Here is a 23239-nt window from a genome sequence, read left to right on the forward strand (position 1 = left end):
CCAGGTATACACAGAGAGAAGTGTGGATGATCACAAATTTCCTTAAAAGAATTGGCAATCTTTTGCAAGTAAAACCCCACATGTCTCTCACTCTTAGCAGCACTGTCTGAATTTGGTGAATTTGTAGTCTATAATTACAAAACCTGGAGGAATGCTATGAAAGTGGCAGTAAGATGCTCAATAGATTTCCAAAGATACCTCCAAGAACCAGGTAGAAAGCTTCCATTAAGCAAAAGAAGGCTTGGATGTTCAACTAATACCTCTAAATGAGTTTTTAAAATCTCAGTCCAGTAGTGGATGTTGGAGAAAGGTAAGGTCCCCAGAACAAGGCACCTCACTCACAGAAAAAACAAGAAAGGTAAATGTAGGGTGAATCAAGTAGGAGCGAGCTCTTGGAATCCCTACTTACCCAAGCAGGAAGGTAGTAAGACTGGGAAACAAGAAGAGTGGGGGTTTTGTTGTTTTTTGTTGTTGTTGTTGTACTTGTTTGGTTTTTTGTTTTTTTTGTTTGTTTGTTTGTTTGTTTTAAAGGAAATCGCAGGAACAAACAAATAACAGCAAGATCATGAAATCACAGAATCATCTGTGTTGGAAGAGGCCTTTGAAGGTCATCTAGTCCAAAACCCATGCAATGAAAAGGGACATCTACAGCTAGACCAGGTTGCTCAGAGTTTTTCTTATTCTACTTTGTACCCTTTGATGAGTTCAGTTCCAGCAGGGCCTTGGCCTTCCAGACCTAACCCATACACAGCCTACTAGCCTCCCTGTATTTCTCCCAGAGTTCCTGTCTCTACTTCTACTGTCTGCATATTTTGTTCCTGCTCTCCAGTTTGATGTGCAGGTTCCAGTTCAGCCATGCTGGTCTCTTGCCTTCCTGTCCTGACTTCCAACACCTGGGGATGGACAGCTCTTGTGCTCTTCTGCTGAAAGCTTCCTTAAAGATCTGCCGGCTCTGCTCCACTTCTGTTCTCAGTTGTTCCACATGTGCGTTGTACCAGTACATCAACATCAAAACTTGACAACACTGGATTGCAGTGACACAGCAGTGCAAGGCTAATACAGGGATGTCACACCTTCATTATATTGTATCCCCATCTGATTCGACTCAACAGTGAATGAAATGGCTTTCCAAGATTGTGTACTAATACTTTGGCTGTTACAGATCTGCCTGCTAAGAGAAATCCTTCAGCTAATACTAAACCATCTATGCTAGTTATCACTGACAAAAGACTTGTGGACTTAACAGCATAAATTGTTTTGTCACCAAAAATTAACATTTCCAGCAAAAAGCTCTGTATGATGCACAGTAGAATACAAGGTAAAAATTAACTCTGTAAGAGATGCTATCTAACATTCAGTTATACTAGACAGCTCAAAGCAAATAGCCAACCACATCACTTGCAGTGGGAAATATGTAGCTGCAATGTACAATAAAATCCCTTAATTCAGGGGTGGGTGTAAATAACAGAAATTCTCTGAATTGAAGCACGGATGGATATAAAAAGTAAACACTGAAGACAACAGAAAATGCAAAACAGGAAAACAAACAGGGAAAAATAAAATCACAGAATCACAAAATATCCTGAGCTGGAATGCACCCACAGAGATAACGAGTCCATCACTTGTCTCCACACAGGACCACCAAAAATCCAAACCCTATATCTGCAAGCATTGTTCAAACACTCCTTGAATACAAGCATGGTGCCATGATCACTGTCCTGGGAAGCCTGTTCCAGGGCTTTTCCTAATCCCCAACCTGACCCTCGCCATGCACCTCCATGACATTTTCTCAGGTCCTGCTTCTGTCATCAGAGAGATGAGATCAGTGCCTCTTAGAAGAAAGAAAGGAAAGGGGCAATCACAGCAGCCTCTCAGTCACTGTAAGTCTTGCTTCTACTGCCCTAGCAGCATGAACACAAAGTACAATGAATTACACCTATCCGTTACTGTGATGATACCATGATGCTAGGAGTAACACTAATTTAACAAGAAAAGAAAAGCTCACTAACCTCCTTTCATTCTGGGTTATTGTTCCATTCTCCAGCTTTTTAACAGTTGATGCTAAGACCTTGTTCGCATCATTGGCAAAGTCCAAGTCTCTGACCTCAGATAGAGGAACTGATACGATGGCAAAAGCCTCCTTGTCCTCTTTTGTTTGACATGTCCCAATCTGCAATAGTTTTTAGTTTAATTAGGGAAACCAAATCGCTCACCTTTGCCCAATTATGCATATTTTATATGACAAGTTCACCAGCAGGAAACTCTAGGAATTATGCTGGGATTCCAACCCTGAGAAATTTGTGTTTACCTTTAGCATTACAGGCCTTTCTTCATTGGTGTCTATTGGGATGCTAGTACTAGTAACCCAAGTATTGGTACATAAATGCCTCAGTCGGACATAGGAGTTCCTAAAGGAGAAAAAGCAAACAGTGGGTTAGATGGTTCCTTTCTGAGCTAAACTGGGCAAAGTGAGACACGGTTTAACACACAGCCATGAGACAAGAGAGCATGAGTCACACCAGCCACTCATAAAAAAAAGGCAAGGGAGCCCTAGAAGGTACTGTGGAACCCTTTCACCTTGTGTCTCTTTTCTTGATCCAACATAGAGCAGTAACAAGGACAGCATCTCGGGATTATGCAGAATGCTGTTTTTAAACATTCACATAAGCCTAGGAGTAAAGTACTCCTTATGGAGGGGAAATAAAATAAAATAAAAATTAGAAGGTATTTTAAACTCCTATCTGAACTGAAAAACACGCCATGGATAAAAACATCTGTTTCTGCAGAGTAATGAGCCCATTCAACCTGTCACGGAAGAAAAGTGCAAATGTAGAACTGAACACAGTTTCATGGTTTCACAACCATGATCTGCAAAACCTTGTTCCAGGGAGGGAGCATTTACACTATCCGTTCTCAACTGAAAATCAAGTAAACAAAGAGCAAGTATGAGATTCATCTAAATTCTCTCAATTGGATAATTTCTGGCATTATTAAAAGGCAGAGCTGATAAATCAATTACAATTTTCACTCTGAATTGCACTCAGTAAATATATTCACCACGGTCTCCATTAAGACACTCCCTTCTATGCTGATGAACTTTGAGTATTCAAGTAAGAAAATTATCCAGCAAAACTCTGCAGAGCAAATACTTCCAATTGCATACATCACTATTTGTAGGGATCTAGCTTTAAACTCCACTCTCGGATCTACTTACTAGCCCCAAGTGTCTTTATGCACATTCAGCCACAACCAACACCGTGTGACTTAACTAGTCAGTCCCAGCTAAAGTAACAACTGAAGTTTCAAACATTCGCAAGTAAAACCTATGAACCAATTATTGACTTAATGTGAATAACAGACATGTTTAGAAACAGAAAAACGGATCACCATGCACATTCTTTGGTTGGGAACAATTCAGTTAGATCTACTAGCAGCACATTGTTTTCAGACAGTGCACATAGCTCAATTCTGTCTTCATATATATCTGTGCAACATTTAGCCTGTTATTTTTCTCTTCACAGATTCTCTTTAAGCGTCACTTGTTTTATCCTTATAATTATTTTATCCAGTCACAGCAGCAGTATCATGTTTTATACATCTCTTGTTTATCTGTGAACACTCTTCGAATTTTAACTGAAGGATAATACTTGCTTATGTTTGATTTTTTCTGCTTTACTCACAGGCATAATGCTAGGAAGAAACGTCAATCCCACAACTTTTTTTTTTTACCTTGGAACCAGGCAATCAGCTCTCTGAAGAGTGGTGGCATCCAGTTCAAAGAGAGACGCGATGTCATTTCCATGTGGCACAGAGACCAAAGTATACATAATCTTCTCCCCTGCCTGGCGTTTCTTCTTTGAAGCAGGAAGGTCGCCATCTCTCTGCTGGTTAGGCACAAGGGTTATTTACTTGCATCAGGACCCATTATAAATTCTCCAATTACCTTGTGGACAAGTAATATATCTAAATTGTATTATTTTTTTGTGTACATTCTACTAAGAATGTACCATGACTAGCTTTGGAGTGCATAACACAAAGAATGCACTTTGCCCCAGGCACACAGGGACTCAGACAGTCATTATAACAACAGCAGGTCACCAGCTACAGAGAGACTGTACTACTGTATACATTATTATTTGACATCCACAACTTCAAAAACCTGTGCCAATTGCAGACCCTTCACTCCCAACAGATGTAACTGCACAGTGCTAGCTTGGAAAGGGCCAAAGTTAAAAGAAGAGCATTAATGAAAAGTGGATCTTTAAAAGGGAGGCAGGGAGTAAAAAAAGTGAAAAACTGGCCTCATTCCACAGTTGTTTTAAGTTTCAATTTTTTTTCCATTCCGATACAATCTGAATCACAGCAGCACACCTTCCAAATAGGAAGAGGCAGAGTATCTGTCCCAGTAATCATAGAATCATAGGATGGCCTGGGTTGAAAAGGACCACAATGATCATCCAGTTCCAACCCCCCTGCTATGCGCAGGGTCACCAACCACCAGACCAGGCTGCCCAGAGCCACATCCAGCCTGGCCTTGAATGCCTCCAGGGATGGGGCATCCACAGCCTCCTTGGGCAACCTGTTCCAGTGTGTCATCACCCTCCATCATCCAAGTGAAAAACTTCCTCCTAATATCTAACCTAAACCTCCCATCTCAGTTTAAAACCATTCCCCCTTGTCCTATCACTGTCCACCCTTGTAAATAGCTGTTCCCCCTCCTGTTTATAACATTATATTTTGATATTAATTATATTGTATTATCTTACATTATATTATATTATAATGTATTGTATTTTATTATATTATTGAGATCTATTCAGCATTGGAAAGAAAACAAAGTCACACATGGAAACTTAACCTGCATGCAAAGTCTGAGAAAAGAGCAAATATATATATCTGTGACTTCTGTATATATTCTCTTTTGCAAACTCAGGATAAGACTCCAACTGGAAAAGCAGGTAAATTTTCCAAGCAAACTGGAAAATTTGAATATCAGTTTAAAATTCAATAGGTCAGTGAAAGGGTGAAGAGTACAAGATAGTTTAGAACAGCATCCAGACTTCATTTTATATTTCCCATAAGCTACATCCAAATCTAATTATGTTTCCCCAGTACTGACCCACTCTGCTATCATTTCCAAACTGAAAAGGCTGGTATACAGTAAGGTGGGACATTTCATAATCATATAGTTTTTACTTAGGGCTCCAGGAAAAACAGACTCCAAAATACAAAACTATGTTCTGCTCTGTGTTAAGAAGTATTTTTATACTATGTCACCGCACAATGTCTGAGCATCTCCCATAGGTCATTAAAAATGAGCGTATACACATGTGCAAGTTTCTGTGACAATGAGGTAAAATGAAAGGCGGGTCTCCAGTGCTTCAGTAGTTCATACTAACCACTAGCTCTGTAGGGAAATTCCTCCTGAAGTTTGGGGCTGACTTCACTTGCTCACAAGTTTCCCCAGCAATTGCTACTAAACAATGGAGTTAGCTTATTGAGCCTTTACCCTGCAAGCCAGGCTTAGCACCTGTCAAATCAGACCTGCCATACAAGCAAGAGCTGATTTCTAGTCTCAAAAATAAAAAGCCCATCTCATCAGAATGGAAGACAGTGTCTACAATGCTGCTAGCTGCAATGCAAAGCTAAGTTGAAGGAAATCTGGCCTGAACAATAGTTATCCAATAGTTCCAGACTGAACTGCAGCAGAAGCTTCAGAACACTTCTCATACTTTAATGATCTTGGACACGCCTCACAACCCAAACATGACTATGAATTTTATGCAATATCCTTTGGAATAAAAACATTACAAAAAGTGACCCTGACCTAGATAGCTCTGAAAACAACTTACATATAGGGAGCTCACAGATAGAGAGATACAGACATCACATAGAAAAATATACAATTGATAGCTATGCATGAGCTTATGCCTGACTGCATGCACAGAAATCTGCAAGAGAGAGCATACACATTTGCACACAGAAAGTTTCTTATGGTTAATCAAATTTAATAAGCTGTCATCAGAATCTACACTTAATCTAGCCATCATTAAATGTGCTGATGAGTCCATATGAGGAAGCTGAAAGAAGGGGAAAGTATTAGACTGCTTCACATTAATCAGGCAATATGATCAGTACATAAAAAAAAACCAGCATTACTAAGTAGAATAAAACAATGACATTTGCACAGGTAAGTAACAGGTATATAGATAGATGTCACCAGCAAAAAACTGATTCAACTGAGAGAAGGGAGGAAGTGGCAGGTAAAGGGATTCAAATATAGAGAGAAGAAAATTCAAGTCAAAGCAGCATGAGGAAGAGAAGAAGCAAATGACGAGTTTCAGAGCTGGCAGCAATAGGGTCAGTGGCAGCCAGAGAAAGAACTCCCAAGACTGGTCTAGTATTAGATATGGAGGTTTGCGGCCCTGACTGCAGCAGGGAGGTTGGAGCTTGAAGATCCTTAAGTCCCTTCCAACCCAAGCCATTCTATGATTCTGTGAAAACTACTTTCAGAAAAAGCAGGTGAATTACATGCTAGGAATAGAGAGAAAAAAAACTGCAAGAACTGTGGGTAAAGTAATTCAAGCAAATGGTAAATTCACTAAGAAAAAATAGTTTTGATTGTCCTAAACTGTTGGTAAGTTAGTCACAAGCCATAGCAATCCAAATTAGATATATATGTATGGCAAACAAAACGGAATCACCTCACTCTGTAGTTTTCTGGTTAAATCACTTGTAAAGATGCAGGAAATGTAGATTCAGTTCCTCCTCTGTGTGGCAGAATTTGGACCTACACCTTCCAAAAGAGTAATTTTCTACAATGGGCATAATTCTATCAGTGGACAAGGGTCAAGAGCTACTGATGTCATCTATCTGGATTTCAGTAAGACCTCTGACACAGTCCGCACTAACATCTTTCTCTCCATATTGAAAGATATAGATTTGATGAGTAGACTGATGGAGAAGGAACTGCTTGCAAGACTATATGCGGAGTACGGTGTGTGTTCAATGGTTCAGTGTTTGGATGGAGATCAGTGACCATTGGTGTCCAACAGGGGACTGTATGGGAACCAACTCTTTTCAACATCTTCATCAATTAAAATGATAGTGGGAATGACTGCACCCTCAACAAGTTCACAAATGACAACAAGCTGTGTGGTGTGGTCGACATGCTTGAAGGATGGAAAGACATTCAGACAGACCTAGACAGGGTCAAGCAGCGAGCCCAAGAGAACTTCATGAGATTCAATATATTCGAGTGCAAGACCTTGCATCTGGTTTGTGGCAACCTCCACCACCATTACAAGCTAGGGGACAAAAGGACTGGGTGCAGCTCTGACAAAAAGGACTTAGACGTACAGGTGGATGAGAAGCTGGACATGAACCAGCAATGTGTACTTGCATCCCTGAAACCAAACCATATCCTGGACTGCACCAGAAGTGCAACCAAAAGGGCAAGGAAGGTGACCCTGCCTCTCTACTCTGTGCTGGCGCGAGCTCACATGGAGAACTGCATCCAGATGTGGAGTCCTCGGTACAGAAAAGACATGATCTGTTGGAGTCCATGGAGGGCCACAAAATGATGAAAGGGATGGAATGCCTCTTCTGTGACAGGCTGAGAGAGCTGGGGCTTTTCAGCATGGAGAAGAGAAGGCACTGGAGAGACGTAAGAGGAGCCTTTCAGTATCTAAAGGAGGGATATAAGAAAGAAGGGGACAGACTCATCAGCAGGGTCTGTTGTGATAGGAAAAGGGTAAACTGTTTCAGACTAAAAGAGGAGAGATTTAGATTGGACATTAGGAAGTAGTTTTTTAAATAAAGGTAGTGAGGCACTGGAACAGGTTTCCCAGCAAGGTGATGGGTGCCTTGCCCCTGGAGACATTCAAGATCAGGCTAGATGGGGCTCTGAGAAACCTGATGTGGCTGTAGGTATCCCTGTTCATTGCAGGGGAGTTGGACTAGGTGATCTTTAAAGGTCCTTTCCAACCCAAATGATTCTGAGTCTATGATTCTATAGAGCCAATGGCCATGGCATTCTTCCAGAACAAACTCATGCGGGAAAGTAAAGGCTGAAAGTTCAAAAAAGGAGTCACAGTGAAAAGAATCAGCCCTTCTGTTGAAGATCCATGCTAACAGCAAATACCGTAACTCCTGGGCTTCTACCACTGACTTGCAGTGCATCACAACAATTTAAAAAGAAGTTTAACATACATGCAAATCCAATGAAGACGTACAGTGTTTGTAATTTGAAGAGCAGTTATACTGTAATTACTGAAAACATCTGTATTGTAATTGGAGATAATTAGATTCATCTTTCTTGGAACCTGTAGCCCAGCTATTGACTCTTCTTCACAGATCTTCATCTGCTAGAAATTGTGGACTACTATGTGAGCTTCATCTCTGTTGGGTATCATACCACAAATTCAGGAGATTTACAAGGAGTTTTGTTTAGGAAGGAGCCTATCTGCAATAAATAAATAAATAAAAACTCTTAGGGGGAAAAAAAGAAAAAACTCATTATAAAAAAGCCAGGCCTGGAATACCTTTCCTTCTAGAATGTAAATCCAATCTACAGTTCCGACTGGTGAGGACACCTCTTGTGGCACAGAGACAGACAAGGATAATGCCCTACTCCTGAATGAATACATTAAGCTGCACTACAGATTTCAGCAGAAACTAAATTTAAAAACAGCCAGAGTTCTGAAAATGCCTGCTAAAGACAGTACAATGTGGTATCTCAATATGTTAACCCAGTTTAGGAAGCTCTTAGAAACCAGAATTTACTCATAGTAGTAATACAAGAACAACTCCATACATTAGATGATTTAAAAAATTCTATATGAAAAGAAAGCCAAGTAAATTAATGGCCAGCCTTGCTTCTGTGTGCGAGGAAGCCCTGGCAGACAGCACAGCAGTTAGCCTCCTATAACACCTTTGCTGTTGACTCATTTGTGAGTCATCGCATTCTTAGCAGAGACATCACGTTGCAATTCTGTTGTTAGGAGCCAGAGACATTCTGTAAGAAACAATGTATGCGTTTCCAGAGCTGATTCAGACCTGTGTGCAGCAGCAGAATAATAATAGTGTGCCAGCATCTGTGTCTCCCCTTCTCCCCCAGTAACTGCAGAGCCTCTCAAGTGGTCTGACTGCTGGCTTTATATAAGCAGAGACACTGCCATTCTAAAACTGAGGATTTTTATTTTATTTTATTTTATTTTTAATATATTTTTCAGATTGTTTACAGCCTTAGCCTTGAAAAAAAATAAAATAAAATTCCCCAAACCTTCTCTAATTGTTTCAACCACATTACCTGTGTCAGCCATTATGAAATTCAATTAAAAGCTTAATTGCTGGAAGGTAATTAAAAAATAAAACCGAAAAAGAGGGGGAAAAAATAGTGTTTATCAGGAAAAAAAATCAGGTGGGATGGAAGCAAGAAAGCAAGCTTTGAACTGCATTGCTTTTTAGCATCCATAAACAGAGAGAGAAATAAGCCAAAGGAGGTACATCAAACTGCACCACGAAGCCCATGGCAGAACTGTCCAGCTTCTTTAAAAGACATGTAAATTTGTACCAGTCTCAATTTCAAGAGAAATCTGAATAATAAAACTCAGTTTGGAACCGCTTAGGATGAACACTCTCATGAAAATGCAGACAAATGGAGGTAAGGTAGCTATCCAAAGACAGCCTTTTAATACTAAGGCACTAACAAATGCCACATTTCCAGCTGCTCTTGACATTTCCCCAATGTTTATGGTGTTCTTCTAGGTGCTGTACATTTCTGTGATTGGAAATAATGGACTACTTTGCAGCATGAACTACACCAATTTTGGATTTAATGGGAGCTGTAACAGAACGCTGCATTTTGATGCACTATGTTGCAATCTCCTAGACTTCAAGAAGTGGATAAGCCTTTTTTTTTCTTTTTTTAAAGGCCTTTAAATCAGAGAAAGGTCTCATGTAAAAATAAATAAATAAATAAAAATCCAGAATTTAAATGTGGGAAAAGCACACACAAAGAATATTAGTCAACTCAATGTAAGACTAAATTTTACCAGAAATCAAAGCCATGTTTCACCAGAGAATTTGGCTGGAATCTCACGAAACAGCCAATAAATGAGCGAGGAAGGCAGCCCAAACACAGCTTGGGAACAAAAGACCTAGTGACTTCTAGCAGCCCATAAATGAGTAAAGAAGGCAGTCCAAACACAGCTTGGGAACAAAAGACCTAGTGACTTCTGGCAATATTTATGATCTCAGTTGCCAAAATTCTTTCCTTTTTTTTGAGTCACTTAAGGCAAAAAGATGGACTTCGGAAGCATCTAGGTGGCTATACCCACTACTGCACCACAAAAAATCCTTCTCCATTTCTGCTTCCTAAAATTGACAGTTGCCTAAGCAACTGTGATCAAGACTTGTAAACCAGGCAGAGAACATGCACAAGAAGCCCTATCACACATTTATAGTTGAGGGTTGGCACAAAACATACAGATGGTTGTGTCTTCTTTGAAACCTAGATGACAGAGAAAGAGCTGGAACCCTTTTATCCCAGCAGTGAAAAGCAAAACACAGGCTGCAGTCTCAGCTTCTTCCTTCAGCTGAAAAGATTCAAGTATGACTCCTCTATTTCCCTACTCCTCAGCCTTCAAATTATGCTGGTGTAGGTCCACTTCCACCTCCTCCTCTACAGCAGCAGATTGACTTTGCAGGCAACATTTCACAATTAATTGGTTCAAAAGATGAAAATGAAGATGCCTTTGCAGTGAGTCAGTGAGGTAGTCACCTGGCAGAAGAAGCACCACATGAAAAACACAGTGCAAGGAGAGCTTGTGCACTCCATGTCATCTGTGTATTGGATACAAGATTGATGCGGCTGGCCCTTCAAGAACTCTAAACATTCTAAGATTCTTTTACTTTTGAAGGTCAATTAAACACTGCATCACTGTAGCATAAAAGAAATCTCTGCAAAGTTTTTCCACTCAGTTGCTCAAGGGCATAAAGAAAACTTAAAATAATCAGTGCTGACTCATGGAGTTTTTAACAAAACTAAAAAGAGATGAAGGATCCAAAGGTATGCCTACCATGCTAAAAGAGTATCATAGAATTACAGAATGGCTTGGGTTGGAAGAGACCCCAAAGATCATCTAAGTTCCAACCCCCCTGACACAGGAAGGACAACCAACCTCCAGATCTAATACTAAACCAGGTTGCCCAGGGCCTCATCCAACCTGAACCTGAACACCTCCAGGGACAGAGAATCTACAACCTCTCTGGGCAGCCTTTGCCAGCACCTCACCACTCTCTCTCTAAAGAACTTCCCCCTGACATCCAATCTAAGCCTTCCCCACTTGAGCTTAAAACCATTCCCCTTTGTCCTACCACAGACTACCCTTGTATGAAGTTGATTCTCCTCCTGTTTATAATCCCTTGGAAGGCTGCAATGAGGTTTGCTCGCAGCCTTCTCTTCTCCAGGCTGAACATGCCATTCCCTTGCCCTGTCTTCATAGCAGAAGTGCTCAAGGTCTCTGCTCATCTTTGTGGCCCTCCTCTGGACCCTCTCTACATCCTTACCGCACTGGGGGACTCAGACATGGCTGCAGTACTCCAGATGGGGCCTCAAGTGGGCAAAGAAGAGAGGAACAATCACCTCCCTGTCTCTGCTGGCCACCCTTCTTCTGATGGAGCCCAGGATACAATTGGCCTTCTGAGCTGCAAGAGCACACTGCTGGCTCATGTTCAGTTTTTCATCCACCAGAACCCCCAGTTCTTTCTCTGCAGGGCTACTCTCACAGAGTTCTCCCAGTCTGTATATGTATCTCGCATTACTTTGACCCAAGTGCAAAGCTCTTGCACTTTGCTATGTTGTATCTCACTAGTGAGGTTCACCTTTCAAGCCTGTTGAGGTCCCTCTGAATGGCATCCCTTCCTTCCATTGTATCAATCGCACTAACTACTCATCTTGGTGTCATCCATCAGCAAACCTGCTGAAGGTGTAACTCAAGCCCATCATTGATGTCACTGATGAAGATGTTGAAGAGCACCAGTCCCAGGACAGACCCCTCTGTGACACTGCGCATCAATGGCCTCCACCTGGACATAGTGCCATCCATCACAACCTTCTGTCTATGGTCTTCTAACCTTATCCACCAAGTTTTCCACCCCTCCAATCCATACCACTCCAATTTAGATGTCAAAGGCCTTGCATAGTCACCTTCCCTTTGTCCAGCGATGTCATCACTCCAGCACAGAAGGCCACCAGACTGGTCAGGCATGACTTCTCTTGATAAACCTATGCTGGCTTTCTTGGATCACCCACTCATCTCTCATGTGACTTAACCAAGATCTTCCAGGCACAAAGGTCTGTAGTTCCTTGGGTCATCCTTCCTCCCTTTCTTGTATATGTGAGTGAAGTTTCCTTCTTTCCACTCTCCCACGGACTTCACCTGACAGCCATGACTTCTCAAATATGACAGAGAGCAACTCAGCAGCCATATCAGCCAGCTCCTTTAGGACCCTGAGATGAATGTCGTCTGGTCCCATACACTTGTATACATTTGGTCTCATGAGGTGGTCTTAGACTTGCTCTGCTCATGTAGTGGAGGAAAAGGGGGATTTACTCCCCCAGTTCCTAACAAAAGGCTCAGTGATGTGAGCTTCAGGGATGTGAGAAATACAAGAAGCCTGGCTGTCAGTGAAGACTGAGGAAAAAAATCATTTAGCACCTCTCCATATCTGTCATAGCTGCTTCTTCTTTCTCATTTACCAAAGGACATACTTTGCTCCCTTTGGCCTGCCTCTTTCGCCAATGTACCTAAGCCATGCCAGTTTTCTACCTCCTCTGCCTGCTTTCTTATTTAGAGGGATGGAGAATTCTTGTGCTCTCAGAAAGGCATTAAAAAAAAAAAAAAAAAGAAAAAAAAAGGCTTGGATTCATACAGTGTTATCAAGCCTTATCAGGATTTCTTTCGCAAAATATCTTCATGTGAAAGTGCTGACTGTGTAAAGTGAGAGAAACACTTGATCATCAACCAGTCTTGATTAAATTTTCAATGGAAACATTTGTCCAATCAGATTGCTCTTGACTTGGATCTCAGTTGAAACCAATGCCCAGGAGGATTAAGCCTAACTGTTAGAGAAGTCACCTTTAGCATTCATGTTCAGATCGTTTGGGCTCTTCACTGTCCAGTCCACGGAATATTCAGCTACGAGAGCTGCTCCTATTTTGTTACGTTGGTCCACAATGTCAGACACAGATGTTGGTGGTATGGAAGTACAGGCTGAACATTGCCAGTGAAAATGCATAGCTAATGATAGCAGCTATGCTGAAAAACACTGTTTTGCAGCTCAGAATTTGCTCTATCAAATAGTGTGCTTGTTCTTTTTATACCTGTTGTAGTTTCCATGGAAGAAAGTAGAAGGCATCACTTTTGGAGTGACCAGTGTATTTAGATGAAATGAAATCATGACATCTGGACACCCCATACTACATATAAATTAGTATTACACAGCATAATATATATTAACCCTTTGTGATGAGGAACTAACATCGACCCTATACATGTTTTCATAGGTTTGAATTCAGACTAGCTCTATTCTAGTTTTCTGGGCTGGGCACCCATGAACACAGCTACATCACAGTGCCTATACTCCAGACATGTATCGTTTAATTTTGATCCAACAGAATACAAGTTTGCACACAGAGATTGCTGTGCAAAGTGAATTGGAGTTCCTTAAATAGAGAATAACTAGGAGATTTGATGAAGGATGCTGTGAACTAAAGTGTTAATGCAACTGAGCCGTATGTGAGCCCAGCTATACTGTTCTCAGAGCAAAAGCATGAACCCAAGCATTTCCAGGCAAGCACCCTATTCAAGAGGATATTCTAGAAGTTATCTCAATTTCTGTCAGAAAGCTTCAGGGACTTCAAATGTGATTCCAAAACAAAAGAGAAACAACTGTTGAAGCTCCCATATTTTCACAAGAGAGAACTTCCATTTCTCTGGCCAACTCAGCTCTGACTGCTATATTACTATTTATACCAAATACCAGGGAAGATGGAAAACCAATGTTACCAACTCCTACAACAGTCTCCATTCCTTTTTAAATTGCAGTGCTGGAGGCATATGATTATATAAGAATCTTGGTTTTTATTTAAAATTAAAAAAAATGTAGAACAAAAAATTCTTCCTCTTGCAGAGAAAAACTTGAAAATGTGTCCTTTAAAAGAACAAAAGCCAGAAGGCCAACAGAAAGAAATTAAGTTGTTTTTTCTCTAAGATCTTAACTGTGTCAAGGTAATCTCATGAATGTGATGGAGAAATTATTCTTTTTGGATTATTTGTTTAAGAAAAAGATTCCCTCACAATTTTATATCTATGTCCATCACACATTAAAAACCACAACAGCTCTGGTCTCACTTTGTTAGTTAGAATTAGCTGGCATGCCCTTAGCACTGTACAAGATAAAGTCCTTTGCCTGCAACAAGACTTTGCTCCAGACTGCCTGGAAGCAGCTGTCTTCTTGTCCAACCCACTCATACTGCAACAAAGACAACTTAGCTCCTTGTGGAAGTGTGGTATTAGAGTTGCCTGAAGTGCAGAAGGGCTCAGTCTGAACCTGAATATCTTCTCACATGTATTCGATACAGATAATGGAAAGAGTCTCAGCATATTCTTAGATTCAGAGCCACACCTGACTGACAAACGTGTCCCAAGGAAGCTCATCTCCACTAGCGGAGCCTCTGAATTAGTTTTGGTACATAAATAACCAGACTCACTAGTCTCTGGTTTTCTTGCTAAAGAGAGTGGAGTTTTTGCAATGAGGCAGTATCTCTAATTTGATATGTGTTAATAATTTCATGTATGTAGTCACTAAGCAGAACTGACTTTAAACTACTGCCAATTTGATGCAGAACTGGAAAAAGCTGCCTGACATTTCCTTTAGAAAAAGGGAAAACTCTCTGTAATGATTGTCCTGAGTTGCACCCTAGCTTACACATTACATAGAAGACAACCTCAGTGGTTGGGACACATTACTATAAAGCTACAAAGGACTTCATTTGTTGGGCTTTATTAGGCTAACAATATAGTATTTCCCAGGTTACATGCAACATACAAATTTCACTTACCAAAGCTTTTCCTTCATTATTCCCTTCTGGATAGTGTGGGTTAAGCTGGAAAAGAAAAGAAGTTAAAAACTATCTTGACAGCTCACATACATTTCAGAACTTTGGGAGAGGGATTGGTTCAGTTCTTTATTATGTATTATTCATCCTGCAACAGAATTATGGTGTATTTAGAACTAGTATAGCAATTAGAGTATGAGAATTAGCAATTTAATGTCTGGCCGACTTACTGGCTGTGTCCTCACTTCAGAAAAGTGAATCTTACAATCAAGCTTGCTAAGAGAAGGCTTTCAAATAATAATTAAAAAAAAAAAAAAAGAACGATGGAGAGAAAGCACAGTTACTATTCTAAATATAGCAAATTACGGTCACCCCTACCAACACGCAAACACTTATAGGACTGACCTTGAGCTGATGTATTGAGATAAAAATTAACACGTTTTGCATCTGCTAAGATTTTACAGAACAGTTAGCTCAGAATCAACGTCTCTTCGAAACAGAAATGGCAATGTCATGACAGACAAGAGTTTAATTACTCTGTGATTCTAATTTACCATTACTAAAGTATTTCCTATGTCATACTGGGATTAATAAGTGTTAATTAATAACTAAAGTAGCATGAGATGCTTGGATGAAAAAATACTACTATTAAACGTAAAATATTGCTATTTAACAGTGTTCAGTATGATTTTCCTTTTGACAGGGAAAATATGTAGACTAGAAGATGAGGGATTATGTAGGAAGACATATACTCAGATAAACAAACACACATACACCCACATACTGGCTGCACACAAAATGTTTCCTGATTTGATTTACATAATGAAACACTTCTACCTCAATATTTGCCACAGTCCCTGACACCTTCATGTATGCCTTCAACAGGTTGACAATGTGGAACCAAAATTATTACTTACAAATGGTTATGCATGTACATCTTACAGGTAAGTACAGTCATTTTCTTGGCATGAATTTGGCATTAACAGTGTGGAAGAGCAAGAAGTGAATTGCACAGGGCAAGCTGAATGAATTCCAGTCATATTTTTTAATATTACGTCATCATCATATGTTTAACATTACATGGAAAACTGTTGTGAAGTGTTTTTGTTTTCTTTTTATCAAGTCTGGAGGGGTTTTATTATTACTCTGCTGTTCGTGTCTCTTTAACAAAAAAAAAAAAAAAAGACATCTCTCCACTTTATAAGCCTCAAGAAAAGAGGAAAACATTTAGACAATCCTAAAATTGCTGAAAATCTCTTTGCTTTCTATCATGACTTGATGTGTTAACACATCAATGGACAAAGCTTTATTCTCCTGCCTTCATTTCATTATTCACATTATCCACTGCATCACCCTCACAAATCGTTTGTTACAGAGCCTGCTTTCTACCTTGCATCAACATCTATCCCTAGTCTTCTGTTTCGCACCTTCATGACATTCCCACACAATCTCTTACCTCAGTTCCCATCTAGTTCTGTTATAGAGCAACAAGAATGGGAGATGAATACTAAACCACAGAGAACTAGAAGTTACATGTATATGTACACAAATGTATATATACGTATATATATAAAACTGCCTTCCTATAGTTTTGGTTTCTTCATTAATTTTCTCACACTTCTTCTGGCATTATTTTTGTTTACCCGGCATCTCAAAATAATTTGAGTTGCCCATTCAGGCAGTCAAACTCTGTACTTCTGGGCCTCCATCAAGAGCAGAGAAAATTATCAGGCAGTGCTTCTCAATCGCTTAAGGCTACATACAGTGGCCTTTCAACACAGGTGCAGAGAAGGAAAAGAAAGGTTAAATTGAATCCTACCTTCAGATTCTGCTGGCTGTAAGCAAGCTACAGAAATTGTAGGTTATCTCGGTTTTGTCACTAAACTCAGCATGGAAAGCTATGCACTGAGGGCTTGATCTTTAGTTGGAATCTATGATGTTTCATTAAAGGACTCGTGTGAATATAGTTGTCTACACAGTATGAATTGAGCCCTAAGTCTTGATATTCTTCAACTGTTTTCTCTCAATATAATTGTGATTTAGAAAAAAAAATGTATGTTTCAAGAACAGGAGAAACTTTGGAAAATCTCACTCCAACACTACTTCTTGCCTACTTTAAAAATGACCAAACAGATTGCCTTCAGCTTTTCAAAACAGTTCACTTGTGGACAGAGGAAAACAGAAGGCTCAAGTGAAAAATGAAGTATATCCTTAATGATGTTTTTTCTTGCCCCAATGAAACAGAGACAACAAAGCTATAAAGATGCTGTTTAGATAAAGTTTGAGATGTTGAAGTTAAACAGGTTAAGCAATAAACAGGACAGAATGCAGTTTTAGAGCTGACATTAATGCCCCCCTTTTCAGGTCTGCTGCTGTCATTTTCATTTCAGCTGAGGCTGTTGCTGTTGAGCATCTGCAAAAATCAGACCATTAGCTGTTATCCTATATTTCTATATTTACACCTATGGAGAGGTGTAAATCATTGTCACGGGTTACCTAGATCTACCTGTGCTACCTAGTGTTTTAAGTAATATTATATACTGAGTCCTTTCCAATCTCCAAATACAACAGAATGAACTACAGACAGAGCCATGGCCCTACCTCTCCACTTTTTCTGATACTCTTCGATGAGTCTCTTAACAAAAGAATCCTTGAAAATAACGACATTAACATTTGTTCCAAAAAAAGAACAAAAGAAAATAAATTTGTTCCTTGTTGCTAATAAAGTCAAGCAACATTCCTAAGATATTAAGAAAATAAATAAGAATACCATGCTAAAACGAATCTCATTTAAGCTTATCAGTATTCAAACTTTTTGAGGTCATTGGATTTATTGAATTTGCAGTGTTCCTAAATGGTACCTAAAATACTGTATACTTCAGTCAATACATACAAAGAACATGACACATTGTAAACTGCAGAGCTCAAGAAAGTATAATTGTATAAATCACTGTAGTAATAGCTCAGTTTTTAAACTACTTTTAAGGGCATAGTTCCAACAGCTTTTTTTGTGATGTCAAATAATTCAGAAATTCTAATCATCCAAGGCATCTTTTTCAACAAGCCACAAAATCGCTGTTTTTTCACCTTCTCTTGGTCAGAAAAGGAAAAAGAATCGCAAACAAGAGTTCAGCTTCACCACTGATGACAAAAAAAAACCAATATCAAGGACCTTGAAACTCATCTTGTATTATGGTAAGCTCACGGGACTCACCATATCATCCCAATGTTCAGTGATTATGTAAGGCAAAGTCAGTAAATGAGAAAACACCAATGGCTATATGGTGGTAAGGAGAGTGCAATATGCATTGAGTAAAGCAGATTGCACTAGTAGAGCGTAACTAGGGAAGAACAAAGGAAAATTCATATTAGTGAAGAAATGTAATGACTGCATGACAAAAAGTGATGGAAACAGTGCAGCTTAAATATTACTCCTGAATAACTGGGTCAAGGTAAGTGATTGTACTTTTGCCTGTCATTCACCCCACTGCCATGTAAAAGGCAAGCCCTATTACATGGATTTTACAATTGGGCACTTCCTATATAACCAGCCGTCACAGATCAAATGACAATGATTCACAGCACCATAGATATTTGGTCTTTTACACTTGCTTATAAGTACGAACACAGATCAAACTCTACAAACCCTCTAGACCACACAAAATCCCCTGAACTCCAGAATTGGGGTTACCACATTATCTTATATGGTTTAACACATATGGACCAACACTAAACACTGACTTACGTACTACACAAAGTTTTTCTTATGATGAGGCCCTACCAACAGTAGTTACGGTAAGTAACTGTGAATGAAGTTTGCACTGTATAGCATACAGGAAACATCTGGGAACTAAATTTGGTTTGGACTGACTCCACTGGGGAAGAGAGACTGGAAGTGACCTAGCAAACTCATCAGCAAAAAGGACAGTCAATACCCTGAGAAGGCTCCCACAACCACACAACATCAAATTTCAAGCACTAAAATCATTGACTACTTTGGCATTTTTAAACACAATCATCATCCTGCAAAGTCTACATAGGATGAAAGAGTGGTCAGGCACTGGAATGGGCTGCCCAGGTAGGTGGTAGAGTCACCAACCCTGGAGGTGTTCAAGGAATGTTTGGACATTGTGTTGCGGGATGTGGTTTAATGAGAACTATTGGCGATGGGTGGACGGTTGGACTGGGTGATCCTGTGGGTCTTTTCCAACCTTGATGATTCAGTGATTCTATGATTAAGATGCAACTTTCAACTGTATGTGTTTGTGTCTTACTACCAGTAGTGACTGCTCAGTAAATGCAAGTCCCCAGCTAATCCTGAGAAGTATCCTGTTAGATTGAGTGCCACAAGTCCCAGGCTCTGTTAATTCCACCGATCATTAAAGGTGCTCAAATTTATACCTTTTTCAGTTTTTCAGTACTCCTGAGATTCCACTACTGAGTAGAACAACTTCTCATTAATATGCTATCCTTCTTTTTTTGTTGTTGCTTTTTGGTTGATTGGTTGGTTGGTGGTTGGTTTGGTTTGCATCTACAATCACAGTCACAAATCACGGTCCATACTGTAGGCAAACAATATAGAATTTTGCTTTTACACAGGATGCTATCTCCTTAGGTAGAGGAATGTATAGGAAGTACCCCAAAAGACTATTTTAAGACACTTGTTTAATTAAGAGAGGAAAGTTCAGAGAAAAACACTCATGCTTATTTTAATCACATTTTGTTGACTAGGTAAAATATATTAAAAATAACTCATCAAGGAAAGAATTAGACTGTCAAGCTAAAAGAGTATTTTAATTGCTTGATTAAAACCAGTGTTAGTCAAAGAATAAAAGGTTCTAATTCAACACTGTCATGGTTTGTCACTGCTCTTTTGCAAGCCCAGCCTTAGCAGATCAGACTAGTTTCCAAGCAGCACTCAGAGAGCTGAATCTCTCCATTGGCTTCAGGCACAAGCCAAATTAAGTGGCCACAGACAGTGCTGGGAACCCGCTGTGAGGGAGAAGTGTCTGCTAGTCAAAAACAGGAAAGCGAACCAGCTCTGACACCTTCCTGACCCAACTGTTCACCCTTCTTGTAAGAAGAAAGGATAGGTCAACTTGAAGGCATTTTTAATGCTGTAGCAGTGGCAGGCCAGTGCTTACAGTATGCCTAATTCACAACTGATTTAAAGATCACACGCTGGTGGCAAAAACTAGAGCTGTCTAGGAATGTCATTCTACTTTAGGCCAGGAGAGATTACTGGCTGGGAAATCCCTTTGCTTCTAGTGAGATAGAGAACCTGTGAGGTAGAGAACCTGATGCTGAGCCCCACATAGCAATACCCCACTCAGCAAAGTAATTAAAAAGGAAGAAAAGTATGTAAAAAAGATCCTTTGGTCTAACCTGAATGCTGAGCCTCACTAGGAGCGGTTATGTCAACATGTGCCACATGAAAAAGCATTCTGAACATTAATATTCCCTATGACTTTCAGCAGCCCTCACAGAAATAAGTAGGGCTGGCTGAACTAGATATCACTGACATTTTTACAGTTAAAAATAAATAAATATATAAATAAATAAAACATTCTAAACCTCCATCAAACATTAAAAATAAAAGTGGTACAAATATAGTTTACTAAAAGCTTCTCAAATTATATTGAAGCAATAAGAAATAAAATGCAACACAGAACTGACCACGTTTGCCATTTTGGAACACATCAAAATGCAATATCAGCAGTTGTTGTGTTTTTAATAACCAAAGCACCCCCTACAATGACTAAATGACCATAAATATTGTGTTTACGTCTTCACACTTCTTGCCTCGTAAAGCTCATACGCATACAAACACTTCTCAAATGCAGCCAACTTCAGGCAGGATGGAAAAGTCCTAGCTGAACACCAGCTCATAGATCACTACTGCAACACCAGCTTGCTGAGAGAAAAAGCCATCCCCAAAGATCCAGGTTTTTAAAGGTATGCACACACTGACACACACAAATGTTGTTCCTAACTTCTGCAAAACTGAGACAAATCAGGCCAAGAAACTAAGCTGCACTCCCAAGGTCCTCAAAATCCTTTGTAAACCTAGACCTGGTTTTGCTACAGGAACTGTTGCTTTCAGAAGTCACATCCAAACCTGTGCAACAGGTCAAACTGGCTCTGTAAATCAGTAATCCATTCTCCTCCTCAGTCTCTGGATCTCTTCCATCTCTTCACACATAACTGTAAATTATTCTGTAGTCCTTACAGAGCTTTAAAACAAAACTACAAGCCTCCTATGAGACAGGGAAAAAATGTAAATAGGGCACACAGAGCTGAGTCCACTCTGTCACTTTGGCATGCCTTTTTCTTACAAGATCCTTTAACTACTGAGCACAACAGTCTGAAAAGATCAGAATGCTACACTAACATTTAACAAAAACACCAGGGAAAAAACGACTCAAATGTAAGATTTTGAAGCAATCTTCAGGTAAGGAGATCCCACAATAACAAGCTAAACGTGTGAGCAGATGCACAAAGGCCTTGGTAGATGCTGCCATCTCCTGGTACCTTCTACAGTTTACGTAATGTTATCCTTGAGCAAACAGTACCTGCACATCATCTCAGTTAAACGCTGTTTTTATACAGTTATTTTTCTTACTGTTTCTAAAGACAGAAGGAAACACACAGAATTCACCTCCTCCATTTTAGCTGCGTAACAAGAGAAGTACACTTTTTCTGGAAGGTCTGCTTCTTTGCTACTCTAAAAAGTACTATGGCAGCCTTTTTTGCCTCCTGAACACAAAGGATCTCTCCCAATTATCCAGGCTCCAAAAACAGTATGAAAAAGCCCTGAAGGTAGAAAGTTTGGAACATCACCAGCAGAAGAGGTGTCACATGCTAATGAGGCCCCACCATACAATGAACTACCAGAAAATGAAAAGAAATATGCCCTGTTCACTGATGGATCGTGTCATATTGTGGGGAAACATTGCAGATGGAAATCCTATATGAGAAGTTGCAGAGGCCAGTGAAGGAAAAGGAGAATCAAGGCAGTTTGCAGAGGTAAAGGCTATCCAGCTGGCCTTAAATGTTGCTGAATGGGAGAGGTGGCCAATGCTTTATCTTTATACTGACTCATGGATGGTGGCAAATGCCTTATGGGGGTGCTTACAGCAGTGGGAGCAAAATAACTGGCAGAGGAAGGATAAACCTATTTGGGCTGCTGAACTGTGGAAAGACATTGCTGCCTGAACAAAGAATATGGTTGTAAAGGTGCACCAAGGTGGATGCTCACGCACCCAAGAGTTAGGTGAGTGAGGAACAACAAAACAACCACCAGGTAGATCAAGCTGCCAGAATTCAGGTTGCTCAAATAGATTTGGACTGGCAACACAAGAGTGAATTATTTCTAGCTCGATGGCCCATGACACTTCAGGCCATCAAGGAAGAGATGCAACATACAAATGGGCTAGACTGAGAGGTGGACTTAACTATGGATGCTATTGCATAGGTTATTCATGACTGTGAAACACGTGCAATAATTAAACAAGCCAAGAGGATGAAAACTCTCTGGGGGGAAGGGTGATGGCAAAAGGGGAGGTGTGACAGGTTGATTATATCACCTTGCCACGATCTCACAATAGCAAGCGTTATGTGCTTACCATGGTGGATGCAACCACAGGGTGGCTTGAAACATACGCAGTACCCCATGCTACCACTCGAAACACCATATTGGGTCTTGAGAAACAAGTCCTGTGGCGACATGGCACTCCAGAAAGAACTGAGTCAGATAAGGAGACTAATTTCAAAAATTCTCTTATAAATACTTGGGACAAAGATCATGGCATTGAGTGGATTTATCATATCTCCTACCATGCACCAGCTTCTGGTAAAACTGAATGATACAATGGGTTGTTGAAAACCATGTTGAAAGCAATGGGTGGTGGAACATTTCAGCACTGGGAGAAGCATTTGGCAGAAGCCACCTGGTTGGTCAACACCTGAGGATCTGTCAATCATGACAGTCCTGCCAGCTCCCTACATACTGTCAAGGGAGATAAGGTCCCTGTAGTACATGTAAAGAACATGTTGGGAAAAGCAGTTGAGTCTTTCCAGCCTCTGGAAAGGGCAAACCTCTCCATAGCACTGTTT

At 40.1% G+C, this 23239-nt stretch overlaps 1 protein-coding gene across 1 annotated transcript in view; it reads right to left on the minus strand.

Annotated features, from left to right (window-relative positions):
* The window catches only part of ITPR2 (inositol 1,4,5-trisphosphate receptor type 2), a 254839-nt gene that overhangs the window by 176997 nt on the left and 54603 nt on the right, over window positions 1-23239 (minus strand). The window contains exons 10-13 of the mRNA XM_072331407.1: window positions 15128-15172; window positions 3730-3884; window positions 2309-2408; window positions 2010-2170 (exon numbers count right to left, since the gene is read on the minus strand). Coding sequence (XP_072187508.1) covers window positions 2010-2170; window positions 2309-2408; window positions 3730-3884; window positions 15128-15172 — 461 coding nt within the window. The remainder of the gene's footprint in view (window positions 1-2009; window positions 2171-2308; window positions 2409-3729; window positions 3885-15127; window positions 15173-23239) is intronic.

This window comes from Excalfactoria chinensis, chromosome 1, assembly GCF_039878825.1.
Source record: "Excalfactoria chinensis isolate bCotChi1 chromosome 1, bCotChi1.hap2, whole genome shotgun sequence".
Lineage (NCBI taxonomy): Eukaryota > Metazoa > Chordata > Aves > Galliformes > Phasianidae > Excalfactoria > Excalfactoria chinensis.